This window comes from Callospermophilus lateralis, chromosome 3 (assembly GCF_048772815.1).
Source record: "Callospermophilus lateralis isolate mCalLat2 chromosome 3, mCalLat2.hap1, whole genome shotgun sequence".
Lineage (NCBI taxonomy): Eukaryota > Metazoa > Chordata > Mammalia > Rodentia > Sciuridae > Callospermophilus > Callospermophilus lateralis.
Window position 1 is genome coordinate 174,736,118 of NC_135307.1, and position 13,905 is coordinate 174,750,022.

The 13,905-nt window shown below is 62.7% G+C and overlaps 1 protein-coding gene across 1 annotated transcript; it reads left to right on the top strand.

Moving 5' to 3' along the window:
* On the top strand, positions 1 to 13,905 carry Bpifb3 (BPI fold containing family B member 3). Its single transcript, XM_076849043.1, has 15 exons — positions 1 to 112; positions 621 to 777; positions 2,428 to 2,532; positions 2,917 to 3,057; positions 4,293 to 4,356; positions 5,621 to 5,681; positions 6,356 to 6,447; positions 6,562 to 6,741; positions 8,058 to 8,111; positions 9,993 to 10,163; positions 10,782 to 10,849; positions 11,733 to 11,775; positions 12,480 to 12,543; positions 13,064 to 13,140; positions 13,876 to 13,905. Exons 1-15 carry the CDS (start codon positions 1 to 3, stop codon positions 13,903 to 13,905), a joined length of 1,419 nt encoding a protein of 472 aa, XP_076705158.1.

Below are 13,905 nucleotides of genomic sequence, written 5' to 3' on the forward strand. Positions count from 1 at the left end.
ATGCTGGGCCTGTGCTCCCTGCTTCTGCTCTGGGGCCTGGCCGCGCCCAGCCACGGGCTGCTGGAGACGGTGGGCACGCTGGCCCGCATCGACAAGGACGAGCTCGGCAAAGGTGAGCCGGGCGGCCTCAGGGGTGCAGCGAAGAGGGGCCAACGGGGACCTTCAGGGGACACCGCAGTCCCAGACCCTCTGGCGGTGCTTTGCACCCGGCCCTTCCCCCTCTGCCCAGAGCCAGGCCTGGGGGCCCCAGGGTGGCTTCCTCCATTGCCACCAAGCTCCTGGTAGCCACAGGCTCCCTGTCCCTCTCGGTGCCGCCGGGCAGCCCAGGATCCAGAGTCCGAGCCACACTGCGGGCCCCGGGATGATCTTCTGCACAGTCCTGTGCAAGTCCCCGCTCCTCTGGGCCTCAGTTTACCCATCTGTATAATGAAGGAGGGTCATGGGATTCAGGGTGCCAGGCAGAGGGTTGTCACCAGCCCTGTGGTTTCTGTCACTGGAGGGTGACCTCCAGGTCAATTCTGACCAAAACAATTGTTTTCCCGCAGCTCAGAGGAGGGGTGGATGCGAGGTCCTGGGCAGGGGTGGAGTTCTAGCATCTTCTATACCTGCCCTCTCTGCAGCCATTCAGAACTCGCTGGTTGGGGGACCCATTCTGCAGAACGTGCTGGGGACAGTGACGTCTGTGAACCAGGGTCTCCTGGGCTCAGGAGGGCTGCTTGGAGGAGGCGGCCTGCTGAGCTACGGAGGGATTTTTGGGGTTGTGGAGGAGCTGTCTGGGTGAGTCCCTGCGGGGCCCAGGGACGCCCACCTGTGCACCCTACAGGATGTCTCCTGCTTCAGGAAATTGAGGGGAGATGGTCTCTTTAATTGGACGTGAGAGTGGAGCAGGAAGGGCAGGAACATAACTCCTGTACTGCGTGCCTGGCAGGACAAGAAGGGCCACAGGCCACGGTGATTGAGGTCCCACACTGGAGTCAATTCTAGTTACCTGCTGGGTGACCCAGAGCAGATTGCTTAGCCTCTCTGGGCTAATCCAGGTATCTGCTCCCTAAATAACCTCCTTCAAGAACCCTGTCCTGATTATCTCCTCCCCCCCCCCCTTCAAGGTCGCCAGGGGACACGCCACTTTCCCTTACACCACACATTTTACTGGTTTGGGTTTTTTCTCTCCTAGTAGATCATAAACCCCAACCAGGGTAGATAGGATCTTTATCTGGATGGTTCCCTGCTGTGTCCCCATATCATAAATAGGGCCTGACACGTAGCAGGCGTTTCCCACATATTTTTGAAGGAGTGAATTAGACATGTCACATAATAGCTAATGTCTGGAACTTAGTGACCGCTGCCCGGGATCTCTGTGTGTGGCACTGTGCTGAGCATCGTGAGTGAATTGTCCTGCTGAGTCTGGGGACAGGGCGATTATCAACTGCACTTAGCATGTGAGGAGACTGAGGTACCCGGCACCTCCCCCACCCGGGGCAGGAGGGGACGGTGTCAGTGTGTATCACGAGCCACGCTGCCTGGCCAAGCCCGGGGACATCAGTCGATGGCGGGTGGTGAACCCGGGAATGTCCAAGAGGGTCCCCAGAAGGCTGAAGCCCGGGCAGTGCTGGGACCTGGGTGGCCTCCTGGCTGCACCGTCAGAAGCTACTCGTGGGGTTGTCACTGTGTCCAGCTGTTGAAATAGCGCCCGGAACAGCGAGTCCTTGATACCTGCTGTCGTACTTGGATTAAATATGTCTCCCGCTGTAGAAGCCCCCTGCGGGGTGAGGCTGGGCCTGAACCCGACATTGTCCTCACCTCGGGGAGCCACTGACAATCCCATGAGTTCAACAGTGATGGAGCGGCCCAGAGAGACAGGAGCCACAAAGTGGGTGTCTCCCTGTGGCTGAGGACAAGCAAGGCAGGCTTCCTGGGGGAGGTCACTCTGGCCAGGAGGGACTGTGGAATGAAAAGTCAGGTCATTACCCGGCAGACACCCAGAGGACAGAGCGGGTAAGGACAATGACCCAAGAGAGGCTTGTCCGAGAGGTCCCTTGGGTTGTGTGTATGTGTGAGCCTGGGGGTGCAGGTGGGGGCAATGCCAAGGTCAGAGGTCAAACCAGGGCTGAGGCTGTGGGGACAGGCGGGAAGGACCCTGACGGCGAGGATGGTGGGAGATGTACCCAGCACACACTGCACCGAGTCTGCACCCCCTTGCCCCACTGTCTTTCCCTCACCCCTGCGAGTCCCGCCCACTGTTCAGACGGGGACACTGAAGCCAGGAGGTGAAGTCACCGGCCCAAGCCTTCACAGGTGCCTCTGCAGGTTCAAGGTGGCAAGGAGACCCGCCCGGGAGAGCTCTGCCCTGCCTGGTCCAGGGTGGTCCGGGCCCTGGTGGGGGGGGACCGGGGTCTGGGGTGAGCAGCGCTTCCCCCCACTCTTCAGGCTGAAGATTGAGGAACTCACGCTGCCCAAGGTGTCGCTGAGGCTGCTGCCAGGTTTTGGGGTGCAGCTGAGCCTGCACACCAAAGTGGGCCTGCACGGCTCTGGGTGAGTGTGCCCCGGGGGCCTGCGCCTTCCGCACTGTTGGCGGGCAGCTGCCTCCTGTTGGCCGACCTCCCAACCTGCTTCCTCCCAAGGGACTCCCACCCTACTGTCCCGCTCCCCTCCCCAGAGACCACCGCCCCACTGACCCCATGGACTCCCATCTCGCCCTCTCCAGACCCCTCCACTGCCCAGGCCTCAGGGGAGCGGGTGGGAGGAGCGGGACCAGGGACGTGACCAGGGACATGCAGACAGGGCAGCCCACTCGACCCTCAGCCTGGCCCAGCTCGCCCGCTCAGCGCCAGTCTGCACCGGGGTGGGCGTGGTCGGGGCGTGGCCTGGTGGGTGGGGCCTGGCAGCTCGGCCACGCCCCAGTGCCCGGTCTCGCAGCCCCCTGGGGGGCCTTCTGCAGCTGGGCGTCGAGGTGAACGTGTCGTCGCGGGTGGCGCTGGGTGTGAGCCCGCGGGGGACGCCCATCCTCATCCTCAAGCGCTGCAGCACCCTCCTGGGCCACATCAGCCTGCTGTCGGGGTGAGTGGTCCTGCTCCCTGTCCCCACCGCTCTGGGGCGGCCGGGGCCTTAGACACCTTCTGGGTCCGCCCCGGGCAGCCTGGACTCACCCTGCCCCCGTCCCCCTGGCTGGGGTCAAGCCCCTGCACAGATGGACAGACTGAGGTCCCCCCGACAGGACTCCTGCCTGCTTCTGGGCGTCCTCCTCCTCCAGCCCCCGGGATCCTGTGTCCCTCTCACAGGGCTGGCCAGAGGGTCACCCGGATCTCTGCAGCTGCTCCAAGCTCTGTCCCTGCTGTGGCACATCAGAGGCCGGGCTCTGCCCCTGACTTGCTGTGTGACCTCAGAGTACCCTCCTCCTGGTCGGGGCCTCAGTGTCCCCATCTGTGCCACAGGGGTGGGACAGGACTATCCGGAAAACCCTTTTACATTCCTCCTTCCCGGGGGGCCACCAGGGATGGGTGGGCTTCCCTGTACTTTGCGAATGCCATTCCCATGGGACAGTGGAGGCGCAGAGAGGGCAAGGACTTGCCAAGGTCACACCACCGATGAGGCAGAGATGGAGTGGAGCGGGTCTCTGCTGAGGTCCAGGCTTCCACGGTGTTCGGCACTCACTCCCGGGGCACCCTCCCCACCCCTTCCTGTGTCCCCCCATTAGTGTCTACCTTCTGGCCCAAGGCCAGCGCTGTCTCCGGGTTTGTTGAATGACTCTGAACAGTGACAAGATTTTGACAGCTTTGAGAGGGCTCCCAGGAATAGGGTGGCCCTGGTGCTCCTGTCCCCAGACAGACCTGAATGAGGAGACCAGGAGGGGCTGAGCTTCTTGGACTCCAGAGGCTCCGTCCTGCTTCTCTGGGCCATTGGGGCTTGGGGAGGGCCGCGGGAAGGGGAGCCCAGCACGGTGTGGGTGCCCTGTGGTTGTGGCTCCCTGCACCCCATGGTGCCGGTCCAAACCCACATGTTCCTTGTCTGCAATGTCGGGGAGACAGTGGGACAGACATTACTGAACACGAGGCACACTACCCACGTGCCGCTGTCACTTAATGGGGCCGCAGCAACCAGGCAAAGCAGGCACTGTCCAGAGGGGGGCTTGGGCTGGCCCCTTGCGAGATAGGGCAAGGTTTACGCCCAGGTCCACAGAGCCCTAGCCCACCCACCAAGAGAGGGGACGATGCAGAGCCCAGCGCCCACCCGCCCCAACACCCACATGCACTGTCCCTGTGTGGCCACCACAGCCTCACTGTCTCCCTGTCCAGGCTGCTGCCTGCGCCACTCTTTGGGGTCGTGGAGCAGACGCTGTTCAAGGTGCTGCCGGGAATGGTGAGTGGTCCTGGGCCCGGCCCCTCCCCGATTGTGGGTAGGATCAGGGGGCACTTCCTCTCTCCCCACCGGGCGCCCATGGACCGCCTGCTGGTCTGGGGATGTGTGGGCAGTCTCCCCAGACCTCCAAGTGGCGAGGGACCCTGCCCCCAAATCTGCCTCTTTCCCCCACCCTGTCCTTGCCACGTGTTATTATTATTGACTTGGTTTTTCTTTAAAGGACCTTTAGATTAAAATCGGGTCCCTTGTTCTAAGCGGAGCCTGTGCTTGGCCATCACCTCTAGAAGGCCACCTGGGAATGTTCTTCCACGTTGTGATTCATCTGCCCCAGGGGGCGACATGTGGGGGGGGGACACGTGGGGGTGACGTGTGACCGTGGCCAGCAGCAGTCTGGCTTCCCTCAGGGGGCAGCTGCAGCTGGGTGTGGCCCAACGCTATTTACAGAGGGTGGGGGAGCGACAAACCGGGTCCCCGAGAGTGAGAGTCAGGCCTCCCCCACTCAGCAGGCTGGGCTCCCTGAGGGTCCTCCAACAGGGGGACCTGTCAGGTGGCAGGGAGACGGGACCTGGGGCTGGCAACTCTGCCTGGGACTTGAAGAAGCGCTGCAGGAGGAGGCCATGCCCAGTGCGGGGTCCCCAGCAGGCGCCCTCCGAGGGGACTTAACAAGGGCGTGTGGCTGCATCTACACTGTGTCTCCTAACGGGGCCTCCGGCCAGAAGCTGAGCTCTGGGCTGCAGAGAGGCTGTCGGAGTCCGTTGGCAGCACCCTGGCTGCCTGGGACTCACTCCGCAGGGCACCCAGCAGTGCAGGGCAGCGGGCTGTCCCCACCCGGCCAGTCCCCACCCGCCAGCCCCTGCGCTTCCCTCATTCCCCTGACCGGCCTGACTTGGAGGCCCTGGGCTGGGGCAGCCCACTCTGCAGACAGCCCGGGCAGCTGGCCTTTCTTCTCTACCCCAGCTGTAGGCCCAAGTGACTGGATGGGGACGGCCACCACCTTTGCCTCCTCAGGCACGGCCCCCGCTGGCCGCGGAAATGTGTCCCCTGTTTTCCCAGCAACCTCGAGGGTTCCTAATGGGGCTTGTGTGACAGAGGAAATGGGCCTGGGCCCCTCTGGGCCCCTCCCTGCTCCACCTGTGTGTCCCCACCTGTCCCCACATTCTGCCTTCCCTTGGTGCCAGAACCACCGGGCAGGTCACTTAGAGGAAAAGCGCTGGCTCCTGCACCCGGGGCTCTGGCTCATGGCTCCTGTCCCCTGCCTCCGCAGCTGTGCCCCGTGGTGGACAGTGTGCTGGGTGTCGTGAATGAGCTCCTGGGGGCTGCGCTGGGTAGGTTGGGGTCCCTGTCCCTCCCTCTTGTCACCCCAGGGCAGCAGGCCCCGAGGGCGGCCGGAGGTGCAGGGCCCTGGACCTTCCCGTCAGACTGAGGAGGCTGCCCTGGGGGGCTGGGGGACCCCGGTGCAGGCCTAGGGCCACAGGTGGCGCTCGATGTCCTCAGCCATCTCCACGTGTCGGTGCTGCAGAGCGACATCTGCTGAGCTCCTGTGGTCAGCCCCTGTGGTCAGCCCCTGTGGTCAGACACAGGAGGGGACAGACAAGAAGACTGAGGCCCAGAGAGCTCGAGGCCGGTGACCAAGGCCCCAGCGCCCCCAGCTCCCAGTCCCCTGCGCGGGTGCCTTTGGGGCTCACTAAGGGGCTTTGGAGAGTGTCAGAATGTGGCCAGGAGGAGGAGGAGGGGACGGCAGGAGACTCCACCCGCGGTGCTGTGTGAAGGGCAGGGTGGCCGCGTCAGGGGACCAGCTCCTGGCTCTGCCACTGCGCTGTGTGGCCTCGGGCTGGTGACTTCAGGGGCCCCAGTCTCCTCTTCCGTGAGATGCGGTGACAGTGGCACCCAAGTGAGGGATCGGGGCAGCGCTAGGCCAGCAGCAGGCGCTGGGCAGGTGCAGGGGCCGCTATCGCCGGGGACGGGCTCCCAGGGCATTTCCCTGTCCTGTCCCCAACAGGCCTGGTGCCCCTGGGGGCTCTGGGGTCCGTGGAGTTCTCCCTGGCCACGTTGCCGCTCATCTCCAACCAGTACATAGAGCTGGACATCAACGTGAGTCCAGCGGGGGTCCCGCCTGTGCTGAGGTGTGGCGTGGGTGGGGACGCTGGGTCAAGGCCAGGGGGTGGGCAGCCAAAGACCCTCCCGGGCCGTTTCTTGTCCCTGCAGCCCATCGTGAAGAGCGTAGCTGGTGACGTCATTGACTTCCCCAAGCCCCACGTCCCAGTCCAGGTGCCCCCCAAAGATGACCACACGTCCCAGGTGACCGTGCCGCTGTACCTCTTCAACGCTGTGTTCGGGCTCCTGCAGGCCAGCGGTGCCCTCAACATAGACCTCACCCCTGAGCTGGTGAGTGTCCTCCCGGGGAGCCGAGGCAAGGCCTAGCTGACCGGCCACGCCATCACCGAGCAGCCAGCCACCCGTCGGGACACGGGAGAGCTGACAAGTTGATAGCGCGTGCGCCCGGCTCTGTCCTTGGGGAGGACATTGTTACTCCTGAAGGGCAAGTGAAGCCTCAGTGAGACCCCTGAACCCCTCTCCACCCAGCAGTCCAGGGGTCACTTCGATTGGTCCAAACAGGTCTAGGCAAAGAGGCCACCCTTCTGACCTTGGAGTCCTTCTGAGCCTAAGCTCGTTTTACACTGAAGTGCGAGTGGCTGACATCTCCACTCCTCTCGGGGCAGATTGGGGAGACTGGGTTATTCCAGGGGAGGTCACCTGTGCTTTTGTTCCGAATCCTGGGGGTTCTCTGCTTGCCCTCTGGCTCCTCATGACGCTGTGGGTCAGGCGGCCCCAGCCTTCCCGGGAGGCAGCGGGCTCTGAGCTCCTGGGGCTCCCCAGCAGCAGCTCAGGCCCAGGGGGGGTTGGCCCCTCAGCATCTGCAGGTGGGTCCCGAGAGCAGAGGGGGCCTCGGGGAGGCTGGGCCGGGCCGAGTTGGGAAGCAGGTGTCTTTCGGCTGGGGATGGGCACGGTCATGCCGGGCAGAGGCGCCGGGGTTCGCGTGTGCGGCGGAGCCCCCTGTGCGTGTGGGTGCGGGCACCTGAGTTCTGTGGCACGAGAGGCCCCCGGAGGCCCTGGTGCCTCTGCCCTCGCAGGAGTGCTGGTGGGTGCCTGGGACCCTCCCGCGCGGCGTGTCTGTGACTGTCCCGTGTGAACAGTCTGTTCTGAGAAGGGGGCTTGTGCAGCTCGCAGGGTCTCGCCACCAGGGGCCGGGATGCGGGGCCATCGTGAACTGGCCACCTGCCGCTCAGCTGCCCCAGGGGCGGGTCCAGGCCCAGGCTGACCATCTTCTCCACCTTTTTAGGCAGAAATGCAAATTTCTGGTTTGTAAACGTGGGAGGAGATTCCTATCGGGATAAAAGGCAGAGGTGTCCGAGGCCTCTGACGCCGGCCTGCCCTGCTCAGTTTCACCCTGGGCAAGAGCCTTAGTGTCAGGAGGCGTCGTCCAGGGAGGTGCGTGAAGGCGGGAGAAGCCCCGGCCTGGGCCTGGCGTGCGGTGGGTGCTCAGGAATCGCGGGCTCACAGAATCACCCCAAGTGTTTGTCGCGATGTGTGCCAGGCAGACAATGGGGACGGAGGGACACAACTGCTCCATGTGCCCCGGGGCTCCCCGGCCCGTTTCTGTGTTCACACCAACTCTCTCTCCCATTTGGTCTCCGGCCCAGGTTCCCAACAATGTCCCACTGTCAACCACAGACCTGGCAGCTTTGGCCCCTGAGGTGAGTGGCCCCCTCAGGGGCTTTGATCACTGTAGCTCCTTCCCCCACTGAGGTTGAGTGGCCTCCAGAATCGTACTCAACACAACCTTCCGGGCAGCCGTGGGGAATGCTGAATCCAAATTCATACTACAGTGTGAAAGACTGACCACCACATCCCCTCCTGATAGCAAGTTTTGCTTACAGAGGGAAGGACCAGGTTTTCCGGCCCCAAGGAGCCAACCGGGCATTTTTCTACAGCTATTGCTCCTCTACCAGGCAGAGATCAGGAGATTCTTTCCTCCAAGTGCCTTACTTCATCTTGATCTTTGTCTCCTCCTCCCCCAGTGAGAAGTTGCAGGGCACTAGTTGGAGAGGGGAGAAAAGGGAGAAGAGGCAGGGAGGCAGGGAGGCAGGGAGGCAGGGGGCAGGGAGGCAGGAGGCAGGGAGGCAGGAGGCAGGGAGGCAGGAGGCAGGGAGGCGGGAGGCAGGCCTAACACATGGTCCCAGGGCCCAGCCTCAGCTTTCTCATTCATTCAGCTGAGGCTGGAGCAGCCATTTTACAACTGTGAGGATCAGAATTCAGACTAAAGTAGAAATGACTACTACATGGTCCTTATAGAAAAGCAGATTCTGACAGAGGCCAGAGAGCTCGGGCATTCACCAAGAGGATGCAGGTGGCAGCCATGTTTGGGGGTGCAGAGGATCCACTCTGTGAGCTCTTGAAGGTGGTGATTGGAAGCAGCCTTGGGGCTTAAGGTTGGGGCTGCAACTTCTCAGAGTCCCTTGGCTAAAGGGCATGGGAGGAGTCTTAGGGAAGGAGTGGACTGGGGTTAGACATTCAGAAGAACTTTCTGAGGGCTGGAGTTGTAAGATGATGGAGAGGGCACTGGGACAGGCAGGGACAGCTAGGGTGGGGATCTGTGGATGCAGCCAGCTGGGCAGTGTCCCCCCCAGGAGCAGGGGGCTGGGCTCCTCTCTGGAGCCTGGGCCCTTGGAGTCTTGCAGCTCTGAGTGGCGCTCTGTGGCTTCAGGTTCTGTGGACCATGAGGGTGGACCTGGAGATGATTCTGCTCCTCGGGAAGCCTGGGCTCGAGCCCCGGAGCCCCAGATTCCAACCTGGGAGTGTCCTCCTGGATTCCACAATTCCTGTCACTTCTACGAGGCGTGACTAAGGACTGATTGCATGATTCATTTAGCTGGTCCACGAATGTCAGCTGAGCCCCCCTAGTTCCAGGCCCTGTGCCCTGTGCTGGTTCAGGACCCACCTGCCCTTGAGGACACAAAAGGGAACAACAGTGAACACCGGGCAAGCCCTGGGGTCTGGGGACTGCAGACAGACTGCAAGCAGTACAGGAGGGTGAGGGATTGGTTACAGCCCGTCAGAGTGTGGGCTGGTGCTTTTTACCCAGGGTGTTCTGCAAGGCCTCACTGAGGTGGCATTTAAGCAGAGGACAAAAGAGGGGAGGGAGGAAACCATGCAGTCACCTGGGGAAGACATTTCCAGGAGAGGCAGCAGCAGGTTCAAAGGCCCTGAGGCAGGAGCAGAGTGGCAGGTTGGAGGACTGCCCATGGCCAGTGAGCCTGGAGGGGGGAGGAGGCTGCCAGCAGCGGAGGGTGAGGCGAGATGAGCGGGAGGCAGGGGGTGCACCAGGCGAGCTCTGTGTGCCTTGGGAGGGTTTTGCCCCTTCCTGAGTGAAGGAGTCGGCCTTGGTGGCTCTACAGGTCTGTCTGCACCTGGGTGTCAGCCTCATGGAGGCCAACATAAGGCGCGCGAGGGTCAGGACCTCAGCACAGTCCCGGGGCCCAGGGGCTGCTCGAGGAGCGTTTGTTGACTGACTGATCGGTTCTAGTCGGGGCCTCTTGGCGGCCCTCACGCCCCCGCTCTGCTCCTGTCCCTCTCAGGCCCTGGGGAAGCTGCCCCCAGGACAGCACCTCCTGCTCTTTCTGCGGGTGAAGGACGTCCCCATCGTCACGCTCCAGAACAAGAAGGCTGCCGTCTCCATCCCAGCTAGCATCCGTGTGCTGTTCGCGGTCCCTGGAGGGAGCCCCGAATTCCTCTTCGAGCTGAATGGGGTCAGTGGCTCAGGCAGGAGGGGACCTGGCCCCGGGTCCTGCATGGCCCTGGGGGCCTTTCCCTGATTTCAGATGGAGGCCCCATGCAGGGCAGCCCTGTCACCGTCATCGGCTGCCTGGACGCCTGTGGCTGGCACCTCTGACCGGCCCCAGGCCTGTCCCCTCTGGTTTCTGGGGACCTAGGAGTAGCCGCACTCTGTGGCCTCCCTGCTCAGCGCTCTAGTGGACGCCCTCCTTTCCAGTGTGCCTCCTCCAGCCCCCTCCCTGGTCCCCAGACACAGGCTGAGACGGACCCCCTGCTGCCCCGACCCGACTCCCGAGGCCCAGCTCTGAGCCTGGCGTCCTGCCCACTGCCTCCGTCACCTGGCCTGCGGGACTCCCGCTGACCCCTGCTGACCTGGGGCAGGGCCCACCCTCGCCTTCCTCTGTTCACGCCTCGTCCCTGGTGGGGCGCCTTCCCCCACCTGCAGGCTGGAGGGGGTCCCTCCAGTCCCCTCAGCCCCGATCCTGACACCAGTTCCAGCGCCCAGTAGGGCTTCGGCGGGATCGTGGGGGGACGAGGTGGCAGAGCCCCGGCCGCCAGGCGGACCTGCCCAGTTCTGTGCGCGTCCCCACCAGGTGCTGACCCTCAAAGCCCAGCTGGCTCCCTCGGCCACCAAGCTGCACATCTCCCTGTCCCTGGAACGGTAACGTGGGGCCTTGGGGACAGGGCCTTTCTCCTGTGTCTGGGAACAGGAGTTAGGGGCACCCGAGAACAGGGCCACCTGCTGTTTGTGGCACATGGGAGGGTCAGCCCAGGAGGGGACGGTGTGGCCACTCCGCAGGGGAGGAGCAGGGGGCAGAGAGGGCCCTGGGGGCCGCCTCCCCTGCCCCTTCTCTGCTCTGGGGACCGCGGCTGCCTTCAGGACACAGAGCCCAGAGCCCGCGGTGTCAGCCCCAGAGGCTGGCCTTGGGACAGTGTCCCAGAGTGTTGTCCAAAGCTTCGCCTCTCCTTTGACCAGTTCTTTCTCTAACCTCCCGTCTCTGTGGTGACCCAGCATCATGACAGTCATGACAGCTAAGGTGACAGTGTCCGTGAGGTCCTTCCTTACCCGTGCACAGCACTTTACAGTTGGCAGAGCCCTCTGCGGCCCCGGCTCACGTCGCAGGTGGCCCTGGGAGCAGGTTGCGGCCTGGGCCTCCCCTCCCAGGCCGTCAGGAGGTGGGGACGTGGGTCTAGGCCCTGGCCACCTGCACGAGGGCCAGCTGTGATCCTTCAATGGTTCGCTGCCTTTAGTGAGCACCTGCTGTATATGGGGCCTCCTGTGTCCAGTGCTCAGTCTGGGGAGGGCCACTCGCTGACCCAGGGTCTGGCTCCAAGGCCGTGGGGTCAGAGGGGTGGTTGTGACAGCCCAGAAGAGACATCATGTCCCTTCCAGTCCATTTTGCAGGTAGGAAAACCCAGGCCCTGGGCAAGGCTGGCTACCTGCCGCGCTGGCCCCGGAGCCCCGTTTCCGATCCCGGAGAGCGGCCTGGGCAGGCGGGGGCAGAGCGCCTCCGCAGGCCCAGCCTCCCTCTTCTCTCCGCCAGGCTCAGCCTCAAGCTGGCCTCGTCCATCACCAACACCTTCGACGTAAGTTCCTGGGAGCGGGAGAAGCTTGGGGAGGTCAGGGTCTCGGACAGGGCATGGGAAGGAGTTGGGGACGTGTCACGAGCCTGTCTGAGCTGGCCTCAGCTGGCCTCTCCTCCAACAGGCCACAGTGGGCAAGCGGGAGGGCGTGTGTGGCCCGTCTGTGGGGGTCACCGTGTCCATCTCAGGAAAGGGAATCTCGAGGTCCTGGGTCCTCAGAGTTGCTGACCTCTAGGGTCCGACAGTCGGAAGAAACGAGGTCCCCAACTCAGGACATCCTCACACTCCGGGCTCCACTGGGCCCCGGTTCCTGCTTCTCACAGAGTTCTGAGGCTCTGGAATCTCGAGACGGTCCCAAGTTCTAGAACATTCCCAGGCCCCTGAACTGACAGGAGCCTCAGATCAGACCCCACGGTTTCACGGGAGCCAGGACACTTCCCTCTTCTCGGGCACTCCATGTCCCCTCGTGCCACTCCGGGCCCCGCAGACCCTCCCAGGAGGACACCTGGGTCATGGGTGGAGGGTGAAGCCAGCCTCACTCCCAGAGGCCCCTTCAGGGTCCGTGGTGGACTGTCCACACCCTGGGCCCTGCGAGCACCTGGAGCTGCGTCCGCAGGCCTCGGGGAGGCTCAGCGGGGCCTCGGGACGTCCCTCCCTGGGCAAGGGGGCTGCTCCCCGCGGCCCAGCGCTGCCGTGCTCCGTTGCAGGTCTCCCGCTTGGAGAAATGGCTCAGCGATGTGCTCCAGGCCACCTACGTGCAGAAGCTCAACGGTACGGTCCCCTCTGCTCTCTTCCTGGTCACAGAATGTCTGAGATTGTCTAACCTGTTGCCTTATCCATGGCTCTGATGGGGACACGGAAGCCAGAGAGGGGTCGGTCCCCACTCGTAAGATGCAGGAACCAGGGCACCACCCTCTCCACTCACACCCCACTGACTCGCACCTGCACCACACCAGGCCAGGCCCCGAGAACTGAGCTGAGCTGGGTCCAGCCAGAAGCACCCACCATCCCAGTGGGAAGTAACCGTGAAACACACGATTCCAAATAGGTGACCCAGGGCGGGCCAGGGATTGATGGAGGCTGTGGGGGCCTTGGCTGAGGGGAGCCACTGGCACAATACAGAAAAGGGACTTTCTTGTTGGGGTGTAGGAGGTTGAATAGGAGTTTGCCCATAGGAAGAGAATGAGCTGGTCCGAGGAAAGTTCTGGAATAAGGTCAGCAGGATCCAAGCCTCCCTGGCTCTGAGACTGCCCTCCACAGCTTCTTTTTTCCAACTCTTCCTCCTTCACAGTGGACTTGGCGGTTGGAATTCCCTTGCCCAAGATTCTCAATGTCAATTTTGCCAATTCGGTTCTGCAGGTCATTGAGGTGAGTTTCCCAAGCAGAGGGGCCTTAAGCTGGTGTTGGGGCAGCCCTGTTTGACACTCCTGGGGCAATGCTCCACCTCATCCTCTGGGTACGGTCCTTCCATCATTTTCTAAATGTCTCAGAGAATCACAAGTTGCTTAGCTCAGGAATGTGACTATGTGGCACGCGGGTACCGCTTCTTACCAGCTTGCCCTGGCAGACATCACCAATCGATCGGAATCCACCCTGGGTAGACAAATTCTCTTGGATTCTAGTTTGTCTCCCCAGGAAAGTGGAAGCTCAGATTTCCTCACGGAGTCACCGTTCTGCTGGTCCACGGGCAGCAAGGGCCTGTGCTGTTCCTCCCTTATCCTGTGCTAGTGACAGACATGACTAATAGATCGTGCCACTTTTTCAGCCTCCCAATCCTGATCAAACCAGCAAAACTCTGATTCTTGGAACTGCTCTGGGAGGTGGGCAGAGCAGGGGTCCCCCTTTTCCAGATGAGGCTGAGGGAAATCAAATTTCTGGCCCAAGGTCACCCAGTCTTGTGGCAGAAATGGCACTTGAACTTGAGTCTCTTAAATCAGCAACCTGTCCCACACGGGGAGGTCCCTTATCCACCATTTCTGCACTTGTCCACGCAGCCATTCGATGAGTGACTGCCGTCAGTGCTGGCCATGGTGGAGGTGGGGCGAGGCAGGGACGTGGGCACAAGGTCCCCAGGGCCGCACTGAGCGCTCTTGCTCCCGGCAGAATGCTGTGGTACTGACGGTGGCGTCCTGA

Bases quoted from the DNA above. Each gene is read 5' to 3' on its own strand.
- Bpifb3 (XM_076849043.1), top strand. From the start codon at position 1: ATGCTGGGCCTGTGCTCCCTGCTTCTGCTCTGGGGCCTGGCCGCGCCC. The intron at 113-620 runs GTGAGCCGGGCG...CCCTCTCTGCAG, and splicing joins CAAGGACGAGCTCGGCAAAG to CCATTCAGAACTCGCTGGTT. The intron at 3,058-4,292 runs GTGAGTGGTCCT...CTCCCTGTCCAG, and splicing joins CACATCAGCCTGCTGTCGGG to GCTGCTGCCTGCGCCACTCT.